At 42.0% G+C, this 24,685-nt stretch overlaps 3 protein-coding genes across 4 annotated transcripts; all 3 read right to left on the minus strand.

The window, feature by feature from the left end:
- Window positions 1–395: 395 nt before the first annotated feature.
- LOC115017030 (torsin-1A-like) lies at window positions 396–7,040 on the minus strand. Its single transcript, XM_029445198.1, is given in 6 exon segments — window positions 396–728; window positions 993–1,117; window positions 5,854–5,876; window positions 5,878–6,030; window positions 6,134–6,399; window positions 6,860–7,040. Coding segments are annotated over 6 exon segments (993 nt in total). The 3' UTR covers window positions 396–483.
- A 2,406-nt stretch (window positions 7,041–9,446) lies between these two features.
- On the minus strand, window positions 9,447–13,406 carry LOC115017170 (torsin-1A-like). The gene is made up of 5 exons (XM_029445425.1): window positions 13,126–13,406; window positions 12,400–12,665; window positions 12,121–12,296; window positions 10,018–10,142; window positions 9,447–9,753 (listed from the first exon to the last, which is right to left on the minus strand). Exons 1-5 carry the CDS (start codon window positions 13,304–13,306, stop codon window positions 9,509–9,511), a joined length of 993 nt encoding a protein of 330 aa, XP_029301285.1. The 5' UTR covers window positions 13,307–13,406; the 3' UTR covers window positions 9,447–9,508.
- A 4,610-nt stretch (window positions 13,407–18,016) lies between these two features.
- LOC115017168 (torsin-1A-like) lies at window positions 18,017–24,435 on the minus strand. Of its 2 annotated transcripts, none has more exons than XM_029445421.1 (5): window positions 24,104–24,435; window positions 22,394–22,659; window positions 22,115–22,290; window positions 21,880–22,007; window positions 18,017–19,531 (listed from the first exon to the last, which is right to left on the minus strand). In XM_029445421.1, exons 1-5 carry the CDS (start codon window positions 24,303–24,305, stop codon window positions 19,287–19,289), a joined length of 1,017 nt encoding a protein of 338 aa, XP_029301281.1. In that variant the 5' UTR covers window positions 24,306–24,435; the 3' UTR covers window positions 18,017–19,286. The 2 variants fall into 2 exon arrangements, with proteins under 2 accessions (XP_029301281.1, XP_029301282.1); XM_029445422.1 differs by lacking the exon at window positions 24,104–24,435 and adding an exon at window positions 23,503–23,792.
- Between the last annotated feature and the right edge of the window lie 250 nt (window positions 24,436–24,685).

Raw genomic sequence — 24,685 nt, forward strand, 5'->3', positions numbered from 1 at the left:
TGATGTGTTTCCATCCACACTAACATCCCAGTGCACTTACAGCTCCTTCACCCTTTGTGAGCAAATGTATAGAAAACATTTCATCAACATTTCTTTGTTGTGCTTTGGACAGCAAACTGTCAGATTGAGAAACCACCAGAACATATATATATATATATATATATATATATATATATACAGAGCTTTCTGCATTCTGCACTGCTGTATTTTAAAAGTGTACAAGGCCAACTCTGACTGTTGATGAACTCATGTGTAAAATAACCCCGTAGATCTAAAATAAAAATAACAATTAATGTATTTATAGATCCAATAGGTACTGCAGGGGGGTCGGGAAATTGTTTGTAGATAAAAAAAATGTTTTAAATGTGCTTTATCTACACCCCTCCACCCTTCACTTCCTCTCTTTAGTCATTTGGCTGAGAGGTTTTTCTTTTCTTTTCTTGTTTTAAAGTGCTCGAACACAGCGGCCATCAGATGCTGACATTATAGGTAGAATTTCAGCTTCCTTTGTATCGTCTTGCAGCCTTTTGAAGAGAAAACTCTCTCAGATTCGGGAAAATAGATAAAATCTTTCGCCAGCCGGTCTGCCACACCGGGGTCTGGCCGAAGTCCTCTGGCTTTCATCTCGGCCATGACACACTGGACGACGTGTCGGTACTCCAGGGGCAGAAACGGGACGAAAAAGTCCACCAAGTTATTGACAATCAAACTCGAATGCGACAAGCCACCTATAGGACGAGATGAACAGATATTTACGGTGATACAATAATCCATGTTTTTCATCTAATCTAGTTTGTGAATAATAATGAGTAGGGTTCTAACAGTTTGTGTACAGTGTGCTGCAGTAGCAGAGAGGTTGTGGGAGGAGATCCGGCGTAGCCCACATTTAAACCACTCCTAAACCAGGGTATAGACCGAACTGTGACTTGTGTGTAGCGTTACACCGCTGATAATGACACCAAAACAAAGAAGCATTCATTTATTACACTCACCGTTCTTGTTGAACACTGCTAGAGAGAGAAATTTTTCCAGGTCTTTCAGCTTGATCTCTTCACGATCTCGTCCTGCTTTCCAGAAATCTAAAGCCTTCTGTGCGATGATCTCCCCTCCAGCATTACTAGGAGGAAGATCGACAACAGGAAACATTTTAGAATTTCAGCAGCAAATGATTGTAGTTCTGTGTCCTCAGAAACAATGAAAGTGTTAAGTGCCACTGCTCTTAGCAGCTTTTAGCTCCAACACACCAAACTGAAACCAAATATATCTAAAAGGCTGCAAAAAATGTCTCCATTGAACGAATTATATATGTTTTTGTTATACACCACAACTTGTGGAAAACATCAACAAAACGTCTCCTCAACCAGTGCACACACTGTCTACATTCTGCTAGAATTACATTTAATATGACTACATTTCTGGATGGATCTCATCAACCCCTGTGGCTGGAGATCCGTCCAGAAATGCTGAAGCCTTTGGGTGTTGAGGGGCTGTCTTGGTTGACACGCCTCGTCAAAATTGCCTGGAAGTCTGGGACAGTGCCTAGGGGTTGGCAGACCGGGGTGGTGGTTCCCCTATTTAAAAAGGGGGACCAGAGAGTGTGTGCCAACTACAGGGGTATCACACTTCTCAGCCTCCCTGGTAAAGTCTACTCCAAGGTACTGGAAAGGAGGGTTCGGCCGATAGTCGAACCTCTGATTGAAGAGGAACAATGCGGATTCCGTCCTGGTCGTGGAACAACGGACCATCTCTTCATTCTCACAAGGATCCTGGAGGGGGCCTGGGAGTACGCCCATCCGGTCTACATGTGTTTTGTGGATCTGGAGAAGGCGTATGACCGGGTCCCCCGGGTGATACTGTGGGAGGTGCTGCGGGAGTATGGGGTGAGGGGGTCACTTCTGAGGGTCATCCAATCCCTGTACGCCCAAAGCGAGAGTTGTGTCCGGATACTCGGCAGTAAGTCGGACTCGTTCCCAGTGAATGTTGGCCTCCGCCAGGGCTGCGCTTTATCACCAATCCTGTTCGTGATTTTCATGGATAGGATATGGAGGCGTAGTCGTGGAGGAGAGGGGTTGCAGTTCGGTGACCTGAGGATCTCATCGCTGCTCTTTGCAGATGATGTGGTCCTGATGGCATCATCGATCTGTAGGTAGGGAATGAGCCATTACCTCAAGTGAAGGAGTTCAAGTACCTCGGGGTCTTGTTCGCGAGTGAGGGGACGATGGAGCGAGAGATTGGTGGGAGAATCACAGTCACTTTACCGCACCGTTGTGACGAAAAGAGAGCTGAGCCAGAAGGCAAAGCTCTCAATCTACGGTTAATCTTCGTTCCTCCCCTCACCTATGGTCATGAAGGCTGGGTCATGACCGAAAGAACGAGATCACGGGTACAAGCGGCCGAAATGGGTTTTCTCAGACGGGTGGCTGGCGTCTCCCTTAGAGATAGGGTGAGAAGCTCAGCCATCCGTGAGAGACTCGGAGTAGAGCCGCTGCTCCTTTACGTTGAAAGGAGCCAGTTCAAATCAAATCAAATCAAATTTATTTGTATAGCCCAATATCACAAATTATACATTTGTCTCAGTGTGCTTTACAGACTGTACAGGTTACAACATCCTCTGTCCTTAGACCCTCGCATCGCACAAGGAAAAACTTCCTAAAAGAAACCCCAAAATTAAAGGGGAAAAAATGGAAGAAACCTCAGGGAGAGCAACTGAGGAGGGATCCCTCTCCCAGGACGGACAGACGTGCAATAGATGTCGTGTGTACAGGATAAACAACATAGTACAAATACAACATTTGACAGAAATTATGTTGTGTTGGAAAAAAAAAAAGAAATAGAAAGTTTGGATGAATCCAGGAAAATGTCAATAAGGCTTCCCGGTGTCCAGCAGGACCAGGTCAGCAGGCGCTGTCACGATTCATGATCCTGACGTAAACTTTATCAGTGGCAACCTGCCACATGAGAGACAGACACTCCGGGGATGATACCCCGGATGGTGAGTTAGTAACATACATTTACATAAATGCATACAGATAGAGAGGGAGAAGAAGAGAGGGAGAAGAAGAGAGAGGGAGAGAAGGAAGAGAGCAGGGAGGTGTCCCCCGGCAGTCTAAGCCTATAGCAGCATAACTAGGGGCTGATCCAGGGCAAACCTAAGCCAGCCCTAACTATAAGCTTTATCAAAAAGGAAAGTCTTTAGCCTACTCTTAAATGTGGAGAGTGTGTCTGCCTCCCGAACACAAACTGGAAGCTGGTTCCACTGGAGAGGAGCTTGATAGCTGAAGGCTCTGGCTCCCATTGTACTCTTAGAGACTCTAGGAACCACAAGTAACCCTGCAGTCTGGGAGCGTAATGCTCTAGTTGGTTTATAAGGTACTATGAGATCTTTAAGATATGCTGGAGCCTGACCTTTAATTGAATTGTAAGTCAGGAGAAGGATTTTGAATTCTATTCTGTATTTTACCGGGAGCCAGTGCAGAGCAGCTAATACAGGAGTAATATGATCCCATTTCCTTGTTCTAGTCAATACACGTGCCGCTGCATTTTGGATCAACTGAAGAGTCTTAACCGACTTTTTTGGACAACCTGATAACAATGAGTTGCAGTAATCCAGCCTTGAAGTAACAAATGCATAGACTAGTTTTTCTGCATCATTTTGAGACGGGATGTGTCTTATTTTTGCAATATTACGTAGATGAAAGAAGGCAGTCCTTGAGATTTGTTTTATGTGGGAGTTAAACGACAGATCTTGATCAAAGATGACGCCAAGATTCCTTACAGTGGTGCTGGAGGCCAAGTTAATGCCATCCAGAGCTTCTATGTCATTAGAAAATGCGTTTCGGAGGCGTTTAGGGCCAAGTATAATAACTTCAGTTTTGTCTGTGTTTAACATCAAAAAGTTGCTAGACATCCAAGTTTTTATGTCCTTAAGGCATGGTTGAAGTTTAGCCAATTGATTGGTTTCATCTGGTTTAATTGATAGATATAATTGGGTATCATCCGCATAACAATGAAAGTTTATAGAGTGGTTCCTTATAATATTGCCCAAAGGAAGCATATATAAGGTGAATAGAATCGGTCCAAGTACAGAACCCTGCGGAACTCCGAGACTGACTTTGGCTGTCATGGAGGATTTATCGTTAACAAGTACAAATTGAGATCGCTCAGATAAATAGGACTTGAACCAGCTTAGTGCGGTTCCTCTTATGCCAACACAATGTTCCAGTCTCTGTAGTAGAATGTCATGATCAACAGTGTCGAAAGCAGCACTGAGGTCTAACAAGACAAGAACAGAGACGAGTCCTTTGTCTGAAGCCAATAGAAGGTCATTGGTAACTTTCACCAGTGCCGTCTCTGTGCTATGATGAACTCTAAATCCAGATTGAAAAACCTCAAATAAACTATTATTATGTAAAAAGTCACACAACTGTTTTGCGACTGCTTTCTCAAGGATTTTAGCGAGAAAGGGAAGGTTAGATATCGGCCTATAGTTGGCTAAAATCTCTGGATCAAGACCAGGCTTTTTAAGAAGTGGTTTTATTACAGCTACTTTAAAGGATTTTGGTACGTAGCCAGATAATAAAGACAGGTTGATCATATTTAATAACGAAGTGTTAATTAAGGGTAAAACTTCTTTAAACAGTTTAGTTGGAATCGGGTCTAAAAGACAGGTTGATGGTTTAGACGATGAGATTGTTGAAGTTAGTTGGTTAAGGTTGATTGGAGTAAAACAGTCTAGATATATTTCAGGAGTTACAGATGTTTTTAAAATTCCAACAGTTGAAGTTAAGTCATTACCAATTGAGGTCAGGAGGAGATTAATTTTGTCTCTAATAATTATAATTTTATCGTTAAAGAAACTCATAAAGTCGTCACTACTGAGAGATATAGGAACAGAAGGCTCTGTAGAGCTGTGGCTCTCTGTCAGCCTGGCTACAGTGCTGAAAAGAAACCTGGGGTTGTTCTTATTTTCTTCTATTAAGGAAGAGTAATAAGCTGCTCTGGCATTACGGAGAGCCTTCTTATACGTTTTAAGATGATCTAACCAGACTAAACGAGATTCTTCCAATTTAGTGGAACGCCATTTACTTTCAAGATTTCTCGACTTTTGTTTTAGTTTGCAGATTTGTAAATTAAGCCATGGAGCTTTCTTTTTCTGTTTTATGATCTTCTTCTTAAGAGGAGCGACAGAGTCGAGTGTTATTCGCAGTGAGGCTGCAGCGCTATCAACAAGATGATTAATTTGGGAGGGACTAAAGTTAGCATTGGAGTCCTCTGTTATATTGATATTGAGTCCTGGTATTTGAGGTGGTTCGGGCATCTAGTAAGGATGCCATCTAGTAAGGATGCCACCTGGGCGCCTCCCTAGGGAGGTGTTCCAGGCACGTCCAGCTGGGAGGAGACCCCGGGGAAGACCCAGGACTCGGTGGAGCGATTATATTTCCTCACTGGGAACGCCTCAGGATCCCCCAGTCGGTGCTGGAGGATGTGGCCCAGAGAAGGGAAGATTGGGGTTCCTTACTGGAGCTGCTGCCCCTGCAACCCGACCCCGGATAAGCGGTAGACGATGGATGGATGACTACATTTAGGATAATATTGCACACATTTTACTGTTGAATTGACAGAAAGTGCAGAAACAACTTAGGTGAAGACCTCCAGTGTCATTCTTAGACTCCTCCTCTCTCACTGCATTACTACAAACAACTGTTCTGAATTGTTTGTTTTTTCCTTTCAGTGCTTGCTATTAATGTGTATCTATAAACAGACATGTGATACGCTTTGTTAACTGGATTGATACGTTTCTATGAATGAAACTATTTGACGGGTCAGAATTAAGGAATGCTTTCAGCTTTTCACCTGAGGAAGATGAAGATGGCTTTTCCGATAAGAAACTCCATCCAGCTTGTCGTAGTAGTCCAGATACGGCTTTATGCTGTCAATCAAGCCGGGATGCATCTTGTCCATCTCATCAAAGATGAACATGGACTGTGCACAGTTGCTGACATTGCCTTTGATCCACTGCTGTAGCTGAGACTGAGGAGAAACACAAGCATATTTATATGACCAGACATAAGAATTTCACTGCGTTTCCTTTGAGAGTAACTGGATTCTGTCTGAACTGGATTTGTCATCGTACCTTGTAGGTGTCCAAATGACTTGAATGTGGGAAGTGAAGTGTAGAATTGAAAATATGAACAAAGCTGCTGTCCATTCCCTCTTTGTAAATGTTATCAGCAATCAGCTGACTGACAAAGGTCTTCCCTGTGCCGGACGATCCGTGCAGAGAGAGCACCAGGGGCTTCTTCAGGTTGTCGTTGGTCATGAATTCGTTCACAGCTTGCAGGATGATGCGCGACGCAATGTGCTGTCCAAACAGTTTATTTCCCAGGTCAACCTGGAGACCTAGAGAGTGCACAGCAGAGTGTCAACAGGATTACTACAAAATTGCAAGAAGTTGAATGCAGGACTTGTACTTGTAAGAGAGTATTTCTACACTCTGGTATTGCTACTTACTTATTACACCACTGTTAAGTACAGTACTTGAGTAAATGTCCAGCACTGCGCTGAGGTGGCCTTCCTGTCAGATCAGGTGGCACACCTCAGTAATAAAACCCTGTATCTGAATGAAATCCTGACGTGTACCAGTGTGACGGGCCTTTCAGACAAACGTTGTTAATTGTTAAAAAGGAGATTTCGGAACATTTTACTCTCGCATTTAGGTTTAAGTTTTGAGGATGAATAACTCAAGTCATGGCACTTTCATAGTCGACGACACGTCAATGTAAATAATTAAAGTTACAGATGTTTGTCCCTTTAGATAGTCGCGTTAAAAGAAACTCTATAAACATATCCGCATGCTCACCTGTTGCATCGAAAGCTATCCATTTAGGATCGCAACTTTCATGTAAATATTTGTAGATCGTCCGCCCCAGAGTAGCACCGACCCCTACAGCCAGCACTGTGGTGAACGGATCAAAAGTGTGAACCAGAACACTGGCTGACAAGAAAACTTGCAACAACAAATATAAATGTGTCGCTTTCATTGTCGAATCCACTTAATTCCTGACATCAGTCGGTGTTGTGAGTTATAACAACCACAATAGCACGGTACAAGACGCTACACCAGCAGGCTAGACTAGGAAACTAACGTTAGCTTCTTTACACTGGGGATCAGCAGTGAAGTATAGATAAGTGACTTTGAACTCTGCACTTTCCCTACACCCTTACAAACAGGGTATTTGCACCGGCTCTTTTCCCCACCCACAGAGGCCTAAGGTCAGGGTTGACCGGACACCGAGGCAGGGCTCTGACCTTCTTCTCATCCAGGTCTCAACATTCAGGTTTGGGTATTGTGGCAAACATTTTATTGTATTTATTTTTTTACAAAGTCACAAAGATATCCTTTATTACACTACTACCACAGGTTTTATCCAACTATCAATCAGTGCAGAAACTCAAGAAACACACTGATGTAAGCTGTAGCCTCACAGAAACACTTACATTTAGTTTGGTCTTGTCCATACACAAAACAACTGGAGTTAATTGACAGGATTTATTGCTGATCATATCTACCCTCACTTTATATTACTTTGGAAACATATTGTCTGGACAGGAATCACCGTTAGCAGTTACATGATTAATCAGCTTTTTATTTTTGACAAAATGTTATATTCACAAATCAAAATTCTTAGGCAAAAAGCCAAACTCTTTAGAGCTGACTGTCCATATCAAACATTACATTTACTCTATATCTGAATGTACAAACAAAAATAATACATACGTACATATTGTACTGTTGATGTGGGCTCTGAACTTTACATGAAAGTAAATAATTACAGATGTTTGTTGTTTGCGTTAAAAAGATATCCGTCGTGAATCACAACTTTCATATGACTCGTCCAACTAGTGAAAACTTTGATACAGATAAATAGTTCACAGACAGATTGCCAAAAACAGACGGATTAAGCGGGTTTATGCCGGTAATTTCCAGCAAGGTAAACCGGTCGCACAACCTTTCGTGAGCGTGTCCCTATAAATACAAAAGTTGCCAAACGAGCTGAATTAATTTGATGTTAAAGCAGGTGCCAAGAATACTGGGAAGTTTTGTTTGTATGATCTTTGAATGAACAGCTTGATTACCTGCAACGAGGCCCCAGACCCCCAGGGGCCCCAGAAGCCCCAGTTCACTGTGTGGTATTTGTAAGTATGATTGATTGTAACTTTGTTTATGTAAATGAAAATATGCACTAATACGGCACAATTTAAAAACTGACCCAATAGGGACCGTAATGCGAGCCTATAAAGCTGATGTTGAGGCCCTGTCTTGAGCCATGTCATATTCCAACATGGGAATGATGAGTGGGAGGAAGGGGCGGTTTATAAATGTCCACCATGTCTTCAACACCCACAGGCTTGAAAAACCACGTATACTCAGTGCCAACCTGCCTGTATGTACAGTGCAAATATCATATGCAGGAGATGTCACACAAGGAAAGCAGTGGCAACACTACCTAAAACTTTAACTATCTTTTCCCTTCTGTTAAAAACAAGTTGTTGTTTTTTAAATATATGATCCACATAACACCTGCCAGTAGAGGGCAGTGGCACACTTCAAAAGGAGGTTTCTATGAGGGCCCAAAATCAAATCTCATTCGTCTTTCTTGAAAATCTTAATCCTCATTGTTAGTTAGAGTACATTTTATTACAGTCATGTGATCATATGCATATATATATAAAATATATTCTATATATATATAAAAATATATATAAATGATATATATATATATATATATAAAAAAAAGATATATATAGAATTATATATAATTTATATATATTTTTATATATATATATTTTTATATATATATATCTTATAAGAATGCATTAAAATGTGAGAGACAGAGACACCAAATATTTTATATTTTATTTTATTTGTTTGTCTGATGTGTTTCCATCCACACTAACATCCCAGTGCACTTACAGCTCCTTCACCCTTTGTGAGCAAATGTATAGAAAACATTTCATCAACATTTCTTTGTTGTGCTTTGGACAGCAAACTGTCAGATTGAGAAACCACCAGAACAATATATATATATATATATATATATATATATATATATATATATATATATATATATATATATATATATATATATATATATATATATATATATATATATATATATATATATATATATATATATATATACAGAGCTTTCTGCATTCTGCACTGCTGTATTTTAAAAGTGTACAAGGCCAACTCTGACTGTTGATGAACTCATGTGTAAAATAACCCCGTAGATCTAAAATAAAAATAACAATTAATGTATTTATAGATCCAATAGGTACTGCAGGGGGGTCGGGAAATTGTTTGTAGATGAAAAAAATGTTTTAAATGTGCTTTATCTACACCCCTCCACCCTTCACTTCCTCTCTTTAGTCATTTGGCTGAGAGGTTTTTCTTTTCTTTTCTTGTTTTAAAGTGCTCAAACACAGCGGCCATCAGATGCTGACATTATAGGTAGAATTTCAGCTTCCTTTCTATCGTCTTGCAGCCTTTTGAAGAGAAAACTCTCTCAGATTCGGGAAAATAGATAAAATCTTTCGCCAGCCGGTCTGCCACACCGTGGTCTGGCCGAAGTCCTCTGGCTTTCATCTCGGCCATGACACACTGGACGACGTGTCGGTACTCCAGGGGCAGAAACGGGACGAAAACGTCCACCAGGTTATTGTCAATCAAACTCGAATGCGACAAGCCACCTATAGGACGAGATGAACAGATACTTACAGTGATACAATAATCCATGTTTTTCATCTAATCTAGTTTGTGAATAATAATGAGTAGGGTTCTAACAGTTTGTGTACAGTGTGCTGCAGTAGCAGAGAGGTTGTGGGAGGAGATCCGGCGTAGCCCACATTTAAACCACTCCTAAACCAGGGTATAGACCGAACTGTGACTTGTGTGTAGCGTTACACCGCTGATAATGACACCAAAACAAAGAAGCATTCATTTATTACACTCACTGTTCTTGTTGAACGCTGCTAGAGAGAGCAATTTTTCCAGGTCTTCCAGCTTGATCTCTTCACGATCTCGTCCTGCTTTCCAGAAATCTAAAGCCTTCTGTGCGATGATCTCCCCTCCAGCATTACTAGGAGGAAGATCGACAACAGGAAACATTTTAGAATTTCAGCAGCAAATGATTGTAGTTCTGTGTCCTCAGAAACAATGAAAGTGTTAAGTGCCATTGCTCTTAGCAGCTTTTAGCTCCAACACACCAAACTGTAACATCAACAAAACGTCTCCTCAACCAGTGCATCTAACACCACACACTTTCTACATTCTGCTAGAATTACATTTAATATGACTACATTTCTGGATGGATCTCATCAACCCCTGTGGCTGGAGATCCGTCCAGAAATGCTGAAGGCTTTGGGTGTTGAGGGGCTGTCTTGGTTGACACGCCTCGTCAAAATTGCCTGGAAGTCTGGGACAGTGCCTAGGGGTTGGCAGACCGGGGTGGTGGTTCCCCTATTTAAAAAGGGGGACCAGAGAGTGTGTGCCAACTACAGGGGTATCACACTTCTCAGCCTCCCTGGTAAAGTCTACTCCAAGGTACTGGAAAGGAGGGTTCGGCCGATAGTCGAACCTCTGATTGAAGAGGAACAGTGCGGATTCCGTCCTGGTCGTGGAACAACGGACCATCTCTTCATTCTCACAAGGATCCTGGAGGGGGCCTGGGAGTACGCCCATCCGGTCTACATGTGTTTTGTGGATCTGGAGAAGGCGTATGACCGGGTCCCCCGGGTGATACTGTGGGAGGTGCTGCGGGAGTATGGGGTGAGGGGGTCACTTCTGAGGGTCATCCAATCCCTGTACGCCCAAAGCGAGAGTTGTGTCCGGATACTCGGCAGTAAGTCGGACTCGTTCCCAGTGAATGTTGGCCTCCGCCAGGGCTGCGCTTTATCACCAATCCTGTTCGTGATTTTCATGGATAGGATATGGAGGCGTAGTCGTGGAGGAGAGGGGTTGCAGTTCGGTGACCTGAGGATCTCATCGCTGCTCTTTGCAGATGATGTGGTCCTGATGGCATCATCGATCTGTGATCTTCAACAGTCACTGGATCGGTTCGCAGCCGAGTGTGAAGCGGTTGGGATGAGGATCAGCACCTCAAAATTGAGGCCATGGCTCTCAGCAGGAAACCAGTGGATTGCCTACTCCGGGTAGGGAATGAGCCATTACCCCAAGTGAAGGAGTTCAAGTACCTCGGGGTCTTGTTCGCGAGTGAGGGGACGATGGAGCGAGAGATTGGTGGGAGAATCACAGTCACTTTACCGCACCATTGTGACGAAAAGAGAGCTGAGCCAGAAGGCAAAGCTCTCAATATACCGGTCGATCTTCATTCCTACCCTCACCTATGGTCATGAAGGCTGGGTCATGACCGAAAGAACGAGATCATGGGTACAAGCGGCCGAAATGGGTTTTCTCAGACGGGTGGCTGGCGTCTCTCTTAGAGATAGGGTGAGAAGCTCAGCCATCCGTGAGAGACTCGGAGTAGAGTCAGCTGCTCCTTTACGTTGAAAGGAGCCAGTTGAGGTGGTTCGGGCATCTAGTAAGGATGCCACCTGGGCGCCTCCCTAGAGAGGTGTTCCAGGCACGTCCGGCTGGGAGGAGACCCCGGGGAAGACCCAGGACTCGGTGGAGCGATTATATTTCCTCACTGGGAACGCCTCAGGATCCCCCAGTCGGTGCTGGAGGATGTGGCCCGGAGAAGGGAAGATTGGGGTTCCTTACTGAAGCTGCTGCCCCCGCGACCCGACCCCGGATAAGCGGTAGACGATGGATGGATGACTACATTTAGGATAATATTGCACACATTTTACTGTTGAATTGACAGAAAGTGCAGAAACAACTTAGGTGAAGACCTCCAGTGTCATTCTTAGACTCCTCCTCTCTCACTGCATTACTACAAACAACTGTTCTGAATTGTTTGTTTTTTCCTTTCAGTGCTTGCTATTAATGTGTATCTATAAACAGACATGTGATACGCTTTGTTAACTGGATTGATACGTTTCTATGAATGAAACTATTTGACAGGTCAGAATTAGGGAATGCTTTCAGCTTTTCACCTGAGGAAGATGAAGATGGCTTTCCGATAAGAAACTCCATCCAGCTTGTGGTAGTAGTCCAGATACGGCTTTATGCTATCAATCAAGCCGGGATGCATCTTGTCCATCTCATCAAAGATGAACATGGATTGTGCACAGTTGCTGATATTGCCTTTGATCCACTGCTGTAGCTGAGACTGAGGAGAAACACAAGCATATTTATATGACCAGACATAAGAATTTCACTGCGTTTCCTTTGAGAGTAACTGGATTCTGTCTGAACTGGATTTGTCATCGTACCTTGTAGGTGTCCAAAAGACTGGAATGTGAGAAGTGAATTATAGAATTGAAAATATGAACAAAGCTGCTGTCCATTCCCTCTTTGTAAATGTTATCAGCAATCAGCTGACTGACAAAGTTCTTCCCTGTGCCGGACAATCCGTGCAGAGAGAGCACCAGGGGCTTCTTCGGGTTGTCGTTGGTCATGAATTCGTTCACAGCTTGCAGGATGATGCGCGACGCAATGTGCTGTCCAAACAGTTTATTTCCCAGGTCAACCTGGAGACCTAGAGAGTGCACAGCAGAGTGTCAACAGGATTACTACAAAATTGCAAGAAGTTGAATGCAGGACTTTTACTTGTAAGAGAGTATTTCTACACTCTGGTATTGCTACTTACTTATTACACCACTGTTAAGTACAGTACTTGAGTAAATGTCCAGCACTGCGCTGAGGTGGCCTTCGTGTCAGATCAGGTGGCACACCTCAGTAATAAAACCCTGTATCTGAATGAAATCCTGACGTGTACCAGTGTGACGGGCCTTTCAGACAAACGTTGTTCATTGTTAAAAAGGAGATTTCGGAACATTTTACTCTCGCATTTAGGTTTAAGTTTTGAGGATGAATAACTCAAGTCATGGCACTTTCATAGTCGACGACACGTCAATGTAAATAATTAAAGTTACAGATGTTTGTCCCTTTAGATAGTCGCGTTAAAAGAAACTCTATAAACATATCCGCATGCTCACCTGTTGCATCGAAAGCTATCCATTTAGGATCGCAACTTTCATGTAAATATTTGTAGATCGTCCGCCCCAGAGTAGCACCGACCCCTACAGCCAGCACTGTGGTGAACGGATCAAAAGTGTGAACCAGAACACTGGCTGACAAGAAAACTTGCAACAACAAATATAAATGTGTCGCTTTCATTGTCGAATCCACTTAATTCCTGACGTCAGTCGGTGTTGTGAGTTATAACAACCACAATAGCACGGTACAAGACGCGCTACACCAGCAGGCTAGACTAGGAAACTAACGTTAGCTTCTTTACACTGGGGATCAGCAGTGAAGTATAGATAAGTGACTTTGAACTCTGCACTTTCCCTACACCCTTACAAACAGGGTATTTGCACTGGCTCTTTTCCCCACCCACAGAGGCCTAAGGTCAGGGTTGACCGGACACCGAGGCAGGGCTCTGCCCTTCTTCTCATCCAGGTCTCAACATTCAGGTTTGGGTATTGTGGCAAACATTTTATTGTATTTATTTTTTTACAAAGTCACAAAGATATCCTTTATTACACTACTACCACAGGTTTTATCCAACTATCAATCAGTGCAGAAACTCAAGAAACACACTGATGTAAGCTGTAGCCTCACAGAAACACTTACATTTAGTTTGGTCTTGTCCATACACAAAACAACTGGAGTTAATTGACAGGATTTATTGCTGATCATATCTACCCTCACTTTATATTACTTTGGAAACATATTGTCTGGACAGGAATCACCTGTTAGCAGTTACATGATTAATCAGCTTTTTATTTTTGACAAAATGTTATATTCACAAATCAAAATTCTTAGGCAAAAAGCCAAACTCTTTAGAGCTGACTGTCCATATCAAACATTACATTTACAAACAAAAATAATAAATACGTACATATTGTACTGTTGATGTGGGCTCTAAACTTTACATGAAAGTAAATAATTACAGATGTTTGTTGTTTGCGTTAAAAAGATATCCGTTGTGAATCACAACTTTCTTATGACTCCTCCAACTAGTGAAAACTTTGATATAGATAAATAGTTCACAGACAGATTGCCAAAAACAGACGGATTAAGCGGATTTATGCCGGTAATCCTGCACTAAAATGCATCATCAGTTTGATTTGTTTTTAAAATGGCTTATTTTGTGGCATCAAGCCATATGGTATTGTTTGGTGACTGTCATGTGATCATATGCATATATATATAAAATATATATATATAATTATATATAAAAGATATATATATATAATTATATATAAATAAATTCAGTACTGCATTGGAGCCAAACACATGTCACATCTTTTACCGCCTTGAAAAGTTACAGTATAGGGCAGGTCTGATATGTAGGCTAGATATAAAAGGGGAGACACTACAGTGGGTAAACATGTTTAACTAAAATACATCAACATGAGATTTCCCCCGTTGATTGACCTTCTTACATTTCGGGAATCTGTTTTTTGTAACTTGGATTTGGAACACATAAAACATATACTGATGGCTGTCAAGCAGTGCATGAGTGCTGGAGCTGAAACCTTACTTGAGGGAAAACAAAAGTGAAGCACTTCATTTTAAGATTTTTCAAAGGCTATTTTATTTATTTTATCCATTTTATTTTCTAAATGCAGCCAGAGAAGAACATTATACATATCTACAGTATTATTTATCTGTATAATTCAGTAAATAATAATAATAATTATCCATCCATCCATCCATCGTCTACCGCTTATCCGGGATCGGGTCGTGGGGGCAGCAGCTCCAGTAAGGAACCCCAATCTTCCCTTCTCCGGGCCACATCCTCCAGCTCCGACTGGGGGATCCTGAGGCGTTCCCAGGCCAGTGAGGAGATATAATCTCTCCACCGAGTCCTGGGTCTTCCCCGGGGTCTCCTCCCAGCTGGACGTGCCTGGAACACCTCCCTAGGGAGGCGCCCAGGTGGCACAGATGGCTGAGCTTCTCACCCTATCTCTAAGGGAAACACCAGCCACCCATATGAGAAAACTCGGCCGCTTGTACCCGTGATCTCGTATCCGGACACAACTCTCGCTTTGGGTGTACAGGGATTGGATGGCCCTCAGAAGTGACCCCCTCACCCCATACTCCCGCAGCACCTCCCACAGTATCACCCTGGGGGACCCGGTCATACGCCTTCTCCAGATCCACAAAACACATGTAGACCGGATGGGCGTACTCCCAGGCCCCCTCCAGGATCCTTGTGAGAATGAAGAGATGGTCCGTTGTTCCACGACCAGGACGGAATCCGTATTGTTCCTCTTCAATCATAGGTTCGACTATCGGCCGAATCCCTCCTTTCCAGTACCTTGGAGTAGACTTTACCAGGGAGGCTGAGAAGTGTGATACCCCTGTAGTTGGCACACACTCTCTGGTCCCCCTTTTTAAATAGGGGAACCACCACCCCGGTCTGCCAACCCCTAGTTACTGTCCCAGACTTCCACTCAATGTTGATGAGGCGTGTCAACCAAGACAGCCCCTCAACACCCAAAGCCTTCAGCATTTCTGGACGGATCTCATCAACCCCTGCGGCTTTGCCACTGTGGAGTTGTTTGACTACCTCAGTGACTTCCATCAGGAAAATTGACGATGATCCCCCATCAGCTTCCAGCTCTGCCTCTACCATAGAGGGCGTGTTAGTCGGATTCAGGAGTTCCTCAAAGTGCTCCTTCCACCGCCCGATAACCTTCTCAGTCAAAGTCAGCAGGGTCCCACCCTTGCTGTACACAGCTTGGATGGTTCCTCGCTTCCCCCTCCTGAGGTGCCGGATGGTTTTCCAGAAGCACCTTGGTGCCGACCGAAAGTCCTTCTCCATAGCTTCTCCGAACTGCTCCCACACCCGCTGCTTTGCCTCTGACACGGCAGAGGCTGCCGCCCTTCTAGTCCTTCGGTACCCTGCAACTGTTTCCGGAGTCCTCCCGGATAACATAACCCGGAAGGACTCCTTCTTCAGTCGGACGGCTTCCCTGACCACCGGGGTCCACCACGGTGTTCGAGGGTTACTGCCCCTTGAGGCACCTAAGACCTTGAGACCACAGCTCATCACCGCAGCATCAGCAATAGAGGTTTTGAACATCGCCCACTCAGGTTCAATGCCCCCAACCTCCAAAGGGATGTCTGAAAAGCTCCGCCGGAGGTGTGAGTTGAAGATCCCCAGGACAGGGGCTTCCTCCAGACGTTCCCAGTTCACCCGCACTACCTGTTTGGGTTTACCAGGTCTGTCCAGAGTCTTCCCCCACCCCTTGATCCAACTCACCACCAGATGGTGATCAGTCGACAGCTCCGCCCCTCTCTTCACCCGAGTGTCCAAAACATGCGGCCTCAGATCAGATGATACGATTACAAAATCGATCATTGACCTTTCTTAGTCTGGCCCCTCGCCTGAGACCAATTTGCCTTGGGAGACCCGACTAGGAGCACTAGGCTCAGACAACACAGCTCTCAGGTTCATAACTGACTAACTGGACCTCTTTGAATTTTAGTTGAATACCCCTGCTTTACACGGTGGCGAGTGGAAACACAGGACACAAGCATTTATCAGCATTGCTGTGATAATATTCTAAAAATGTTTACTGTAATCTTTTACTTTCATAGAAAGTCAGAGCTCACCGGTGGAAGTGAAATAGCACGTGTGTTTTCTAACAAGCTTCTTCCTCTTCCTTCCTGTGTCATTGTGCGACTACACTGTTGTTCGAGGGAGAAAAGGGAAGGAAGCAGCTGACGGTCGGTTTGTAGCTTCTAATAACACCGGACATCTGAAGCAGCGGGATCAAACACAAACAGATTCATGAAACAGGCCTCAGACCAGCGGCCAGGATGAGCACAAATTTGGATTCTTGACTAAATAACACACTGCCAAATTAATGATAAACCAACTTGTGTGGTCATCTCATCATCATTTCTACTGACCAAAGCTATAAACTGCTATAATTTATCCAACAATAAAGTGGGGGAAATGCACAAGAGAATATCTTTCAGGTGCACCTGGACTTTGAACTATGCAGTTTTATGAGTTAGAAAGAATGCATTAAAATGTGCGAGCTTTAGAGGTACAGTTACAATGCAAAAGGAATATGCACTGACAAAACTGTATTGCATTAGCAGTTGAGATTGTACAGATGTTACAAAACTGTCAAATAACACCACAGGGTTTAAAAAGGTGCAAGTGAAATAGTTGTTTGTTTTTGTACACTTTTTGAAATAAACTCAATTGAAGGGTATTTTTAGCTGGGATGTAACTTTTTTGTATTATAGTTTACATTCTCAATTTGATTATTTGTTTTACTGTTTGTGGTTTAACTTTTTCTGAGTAGCTTTATCTAGCTAACTAGATTGACTTTGCTGTAGTTCAGTGTGAAGTAATGTGTAGCGTCAAAGATGCTTCCCCGACGTTGTTTATACAGAAGAGGTACAGCTTGTATACAAATAACTCCCAATACTTTTGACATACACAAATGTACATTGTATATTTTGAGGCTCCAAACTCATGAGTTTGTGTCAAAACCTGCTTTTAGAGTTAATTGTACTAAAAACTTTCACTTGTTTCAGCTTTATGCTTTCACTGCAAAGCAACCCTCCATGGCTGAAGGACACAACCTGCCTGCAACGTCCACAGACATCCAGCACACGATGTTACAACTTTCTTTCTCTTTTATCTTAGAGTTGCACTTTGCACAGGAATGTTTCGCAAGCTATTTGATTATTACATAAGTTCTATTTCAGTCCAAGTTTCCAGCTGACACTTTCATCCATCGTATTCAGGGTAGAGTCAAAATGAACCGATTAGAGTCCAAAGAGAAGAACAAATGTATGTGGGATTAATACAGTTTGGTACATTGCATGAAACACAAACAGAAGCACATGAACTTTAGATTATTTAACTTGTCTGTCCTTAGATAACCAGGTTTTTAGCTTCTTTCAAATAAATTGTCCCCCGTATTTGTCAGAAACAGAGACACCAAATATTTGTTTTATTTTATTTGTGATTTGTTTGTCTGATGTTTACAGCAGAGAAGCGCACTGGTGTTGGCTTTCCATCCACACCAACATCCCAGTGCACTTACAGCTCCTTCACCCTTTGTGAGCAAATGTATAGAAAACATTTCATCAACATTTCTTTTGTTGTGGTTTGGACAGCAAACTGTCAGATTGAGAAACCACCAGAACATTTTCTTCCACAACAATGTTAGGGAACAAATAAGTATGACTTCCTCCTCTTCAAAGACAAACTATAGTACAGAGTATTGTGTTTTAAAAAAGGATTGTAAATCAAAGTAATCGGATAATCAACCACTCTGATATATACAAGATCATTCAAATGTTGTATTCTGAACAGTCTGCATTTTTAAGAATAAAAATCAAGTTGATAAAATCTTATGTTGCGAGGATACTGTGCTCTGAGTTCATACACAGTGTCCAACTATTGAGTCCAGACATGGTGTAAATAAAATCTGGAACTATTTCACTAAGGACCAAATCAATTACAGTGTATAGAACTCATATGAATCAAATGAACTGAAATTTGATATTTAAAAAGTGTGTGGCTGCACATTACAGAAAACATGTGGATTTTAATATGATACATATATACAGAGGTTTCTGCACTGCTGTATTTTAATAGTGTACAAGGCCTCATGCGTACGAAGGACATGTGTAAAATTAAAACAAATTGTGAAATTAAAAAGATTTAAGGCAGGTGTTTCCAGTAATCCATATATACGGAGTACACATTAAAAAAAAGAAAATGCACAACAGTGACGTGTCATAGTTGCACAGACAGAGAGACACCCTGCAAGTCATTTAGAAGCTCTCGGGGAAACGACACCGCCTTCGAGACTCTCACTGTAGTGACATCAAGCGGAGATCAAGCTCCTTAATCACTTACAAAGGATAACATTTCAATGTTATTATTTTTTCATTCAACTAGTGCTGTTCTCTTTTATCGGCCTCTGCATTCAGTGTAAGCGATATGCAACATTGGAGAAGGCCTGCTGAAGTGTTCCAGGCGGCCACAAGGTCAGACAGAGTCTGAAGAGTTCCGTCAGCTTCACTTCCTCTCTTTAGTCATTTGGCTGAGAGGTTTGTCGTTCAAAAAGTGCACATAGTGATCGAACACAGCGTCCATCAGATGCTGACATTAAAGGTAGTAGTCCAACTTGCTTTGTATCGTCTTGCAGCCTTTTACGGAGAAAACTCTCTCCGATTTGGGAAAATAGACGACATCTTTCGCCACCTGGTCTGCCACACCGCGGTCTGGCCGATGTCCTCTGGCTTTCATCTCGGCCATGGCACACTGGACGACGTGTCGGTACTCCAGGGGCAGAAACGGGACGAAAAAGTCCACCAGATTCTTGTCAATCAAACTCGTATGCCACAAGCCACCTATAGGACGAGATGAACAGATACTTACAGTATTATAAAAACAGTCAAATTGTGTTTAACGGGAACTGTGCATGTGTGGAACACCAGACTGATGCAGCTCCTCGATTGTAGTATGACTGGAACCGCATGCACGTGTGTGACCGCAGAAGTCTGCGGACGCAAGTACTGTATGCGTGTAAAGTACTGTATGCATGTAAAGTACTGTATGCGTGTAAAGTACTGTATGCGTGTAAAGTACTGTATGTATGCGTGTAAAGTACTGTATGCGTGTAAAGTACTGTATGTGTGTAAAGTACTGTATGCTTGTAAAGTACTGTATGTATGCGTGTAAAGTACTGTATGCATGTAAAGTACTGTACTGTATGTGTGTAAAGTACTGTATGTATGCGTGTAAAGTACTGTATGCGTGTAAAGTACTGTACTGTATGTGTGTAAAGTACTGTATGTGTGTAAAGTACTGTATGCGTGTAAAGTACTGTATGCGTGTAAAGTACTGTATGTATGCGTGTAAAGTACTGTATGCGTGTAAAGTACTGTATGTGTATAAAGTACTGTATGCGTGTAAAGTACTGTATGCGTGTAAAGTACTGTATGCGTGTAAAGTACTGTATGCGTGTAAAGTACTGTATGCGTGTAAAGTACTGTATGTGTGTAAAGTATTGTAAAGTACTGTAAAGTACTGTATGCGTGTAAAGTACTGTATGTGTGTAAAGTATTGTAAAGTACTGTATGCGTGTAAAGTACTGTATGCGTGTAAAGTACTGTATGCGTGTAAAGTACTGTATGCGTGTAAAGTACTGTATGCGTGTAAAGTACTGTATGCGTGTAAAGTACTATATGCGTGTAAAGTACTGTATGCGTGTAAAGTATTGTATGTGTGTAAAGTACTGTAAAGTACTGTATGCGTGTAAAGTACTGTATGCATGTAAAGTACTGTACTGTATGTGTGTAAAGTACTGTATGTATGCGTGTAAAGTACTGTATGTGTGTAAAGTACTGTATGCTTGTAAAGTACTGTATGTATGCGTGTAAAGTACTGTATGCGTGTAAAGTACTGTACTGTATGTGTGTAAAGTAGTACTGTATGTATGCGTGTAAAGTACTGTATGTGTGTAAAGTACTGTATGTGTGTAAAGTACTGTATGCGTGTAAAGTACTGTACTGTATGTGTGTAAAGTACTGTATGCGTGTAAAGTACTGTATGCGTGTAAAGTACTGTATGTGTGTAAAGTACTGTATGTGTGTAAAGTATTGTAAAGTACTGTAAAGTACTGTATGCGTGTAAAGTACTGTATGCGTGTAAAGTACTGTATGCGTGTAAAGTAATGTATGCGTGTAAAGTTTGCGGCTCTTTAACCCCTCTGTAGTGGCTCCCTGTAGCTTTGACAACAAAAAAAACATGGAACATGAAATCATTTTCTTTTTTTAATATTTCGTCAACTAAAAAATGCGTCACATTCTCCTGCGTCTATGGGCGCAGTGCCTTTCACGGCAGGTAGCTTATCTTGAGTTGCAGACCCCCGCTTAACTCGGTATGCTAACCATGGATAAAACCAAAAAAAGATACGTTTCGGAGGAAAATTGTTTAATTCTGCGCGGACAGATACATTTGCTTTCCCTGTCAACGATGCTGGCTGACCTGTGTTCTTGATATGTGGAGAGAAATGAGCAAACAGATTCAATGTGATGTTGAAAGACATGTTGTGGGACATTTGTGAGGCTGTTAATTGTTTAAAAGCCAAAGACATGATCAGCACCTGCATGTGGATGAAAACACACTGAAACGCACAGAATTAAATACAAACTGGTCTATTTTTAAGATATTAGGCTGCAGCTATCCGGTTTTTTTTATTTCAAAGTGGGCTACTTTCTTTATTCATTTCATTTTTATATTGTATGTTTTATTGTTTTGTGTATTTTTATATTATATTCATATTATTGTATTCAATAAATATGTGGAGGACTCAAATAGTCCTGCATAGTTCTGTGTTTAATTTATTTCAAAGTAGGACTGAACATGCCACTGTATTGTTTCCTTCTCTTCGCAAGAGTTTGGTGTTTTCCTTTTGTTTAAACAGGTAAAAATAGCAACAGTTTCTTTTATTGTCATTCTGTAATTTCATAAATGCAACAAATATAGTATAACTATACATTAAATCTATAAGCTGTGTTATCAAATATGTTTTGTGGCTCCAGACAAATCTTATTTGGTGGAAGAGGGGCAACATGGCTCTTTAGATAGTAAAGGTTGCCGACCCCTGGTATAGACCGAACTGAGACTTGTGTGTAGCGTTACACCGCTGATAATGACACCAAAACAAAGAAGCATTCATTTATGTTACACTCACTTTTCTTGTTGTTGAACACTGCTAGAGAGAGCAATGTTTCCAGGTCTTTCAGCTCGATCTCTTCTCGAGCTCGCCCTGCTTTCCAGAAATCTAAAGCAGTCTGTGTGATGCTCTCCCCTCCAGCATTACTAGGGTTAGGGTTACAGGAAACATTTTAGAATTTCAGCAGCAAATGATTGTAGTTCTGTGTCCTCAGAAACAATGAAAGTGTTAAGTGCCACTGCTCTGTTTTCACCTGAGGAAGATGAAGATGGCTTTTCGATAAGAAACTCCATCCAGCTTGTCGTAGTAGTCCAGATACGGCTTTATGCTGTCAATCAAGCCGGGATGCATCTTGTCCATCTCATCAAAGATGAACATGGACTGTGCACAGTTGCTGACATTGCCTTTGATCCACTGCTGTAGCTGAGACTGAGGAGAAACACAAGCATATTTATATGACCAGACATAAGAATTTCACTGCGTTTCCTTTGAGAGTAACTGGATTCTGTCTGAACTGGATTTGTCATCGTACCTTGTAGGTGTCCAAATGACTTGAATGTGGGAAGTGAAGTTCAGATGTGAACATATGAACAAAGTTGCTGTCCATTCCCTCTTTGTAAATGTTATCAGCAATCAGCTGACTGACAAAGTTCTTCCCTGTGCCGGTCCATCCGTGCAGAGAGAGCACCAGGGGCTTCTTCGGGTTGTCGTTGGTTATGAATCCGTTCACAGCTTTCAGGATGATGCGCGACGCAATGTGCTGTCCAAACATTTTATTTTCCAGGTCAACCTGGAGACCTATAGAGTGCACAGCAGAGCGTCAACAGGATTAGTGGCTGCAAAAAGAGCTGATCGTATGTTCATCGTCATAAAGATTAGAACATTAACACATCATAAAAGACTGCCTGGAACATGAGGAATTAAATTGTTTTATTTTATTTAGCGATGGTTATCGAAACCAGGTATGTAACAGTATAGTATTTATTATCATTATTATGAATTTAGCACCAGCCACATGCAAGTTGCAACTTGATTTGCTTCACTCAACAGCCAAAAAACAATGTGGTAATCTATAAAGTGTGCAGGTACATTTTAGAATCGAAAGTGAATTTCCAACCTGTTATAATCCATTTATACAATATTGAAATGTGCCATTCTGCTTTTGGACTCTTACTTTGTGTCCTTTAAGTATATTTGCATGCTAATACTTTGGTACTACAAAATTGCAAGAAGTTGAATGCAGGACTTTTACTTGTAAGAGAGTATTTCTACACTCTGGTATTGCTACTTACTTATTACACCACTGTTAAGTACAGTACTTGAGTAAATGTCCAGCACTGCGCTGAGGTGGCCTTCGTGTCAGATCAGGTGGCACACCTCAGTAATAAAACCCTGTATCTGAATGAAATCCTGACGTGTACCAGTGTGACGGGCCTTTCAGACAAACGTTGTTCATTGTTAAAAAGGAGATTTCGGAACATTTTACTCTCGCATTTAGATTTAAGTTTTGAGGATGAATAACTCAAGTCATGGCACTTTCATAGTCGACGACACGTCAATGTAAATAATTAAAGTTACAGATGTTTGTCCCTTGAGATAGTCGCTTTAAAAGAAACTCTATAAACATATCCGCATGCTCACCTGTTGCATTGAGAGCTATCCATTTAGAATCGCAACTTTCATGTAAATAATTGTAGATCGTCCGCCCCAGAGTAGCACCGAGCCCTACAACCAGCGCTGTGGTGAACGGCTCAAACGTGTGAACCAGAACACTGGCTGACAAGAAAACATGCAACAACAAATATAAATGTGTCGCTTTCATTGTCGAATCCACTTAATTCCTGACATCAGTCGGTGTTGTGAGTTATAACAACCATAATAGCACGGTACAAGACCGAGCTACACCAGCAGGCTAGACTAGGAAGCTAACATTAGCTTCTTTACACTGGAGAACTTCCTTAAACGTCATAAAAACGCGACAAACACCGACGAGCTCTGTTCAACACAACATCGGAAATGTTTGGGAAGTTTGAAAAGGATGCTAAATAGATATATTAAAAGTATGACAGCTGGCTATATACAATTTTATGATAATTAGGTACCGGTATAGCTCATTTAAGATGCGACAGTTGTGGCTAACGTTAAACCATTAGCTGTTTTAAAGTTAAGCTAGTTCATAGCTGTTGAGTGTGAATACATCACAAACTGTTGCTAATGTGTTAGCTGGATACTGATGTCTTACCTGTCTTGTTGAAAGCAATCCACTCGGGTCGACAGCACTCGTTGAAATAGTAGAAGATGTTCTGGTAGCTAGCTAAAAACCCGGTCAGAGCCGCTGCCATGCCCACCGCTATACTGGTACTGATCGGCTCGATCGCCTCCGTCGAGCCGCCGGAACAGACAAGCATCCACAGCAGCAGGACGTATCTCTTCCTCGGGTTCATGTTTAGGGAATCGCCGCTTCAAAAAACTTTGTTAACATTAAATTTTAAAAAAGGGGGGTGGGGGGAGGGGGGATAGGGAGTCAAATTGTTTGACAAAGCGGATTAAGTCAACACTGCAGGCTGCTAAGAGGGGGCGCTGCGGTTGTCATGCACACAAGAACCGAACCGACATGACGTCAGAGTCCAAAGGTGACGTTCACCAGAGGATAAATTATAATAAATGTATTTATGTACAATTATTCTGGATTGATGTTAAACATGCATTTGACATTTTATGTGAAACTAAGATTAATTTAACAGCAAGCAGATGTTATTCTTTATTTTGGGACAGAAGTTATGATAAATGCAAATGGTCATATTGCAACATTTCTTTACAAAGT

The sequence above is a fragment of the Cottoperca gobio genome, chromosome 12 (assembly GCF_900634415.1).
Source record: "Cottoperca gobio chromosome 12, fCotGob3.1, whole genome shotgun sequence".
Lineage (NCBI taxonomy): Eukaryota > Metazoa > Chordata > Actinopteri > Perciformes > Bovichtidae > Cottoperca > Cottoperca gobio.

Excerpts from the sequence above, each read along its gene's own strand:
- LOC115017168 (XM_029445421.1), bottom strand. The coding sequence starts at position 24,305 with ATGAACCCGAGGAAGAGATACGTCCTGCTGCTGTGGATGCTTGTCTGT. Across the intron at positions 22,660-24,103 it reads GATTGCTTTCAACAAGACAG|GTCTCCAGGTTGACCTGGAA; the intron begins GTAAGACATCAG and ends TGCACTCTATAG. Across the intron at positions 22,008-22,114 it reads GCCATCTTCATCTTCCTCAG|TAATGCTGGAGGGGAGAGCA; the intron begins GTGAAAACAGAG and ends CCCTAACCCTAG.
- LOC115017170 (XM_029445425.1), bottom strand. The coding sequence starts at position 13,306 with ATGAAAGCGACACATTTATATTTGTTGTTGCAAGTTTTCTTGTCAGCC. Across the intron at positions 12,666-13,125 it reads GATAGCTTTCGATGCAACAG|GTCTCCAGGTTGACCTGGGA; the intron begins GTGAGCATGCGG and ends TGCACTCTCTAG. Across the intron at positions 9,754-10,017 it reads AGCAGCGTTCAACAAGAACA|GTGGCTTGTCGCATTCGAGT; the intron begins GTGAGTGTAATA and ends CTCGTCCTATAG.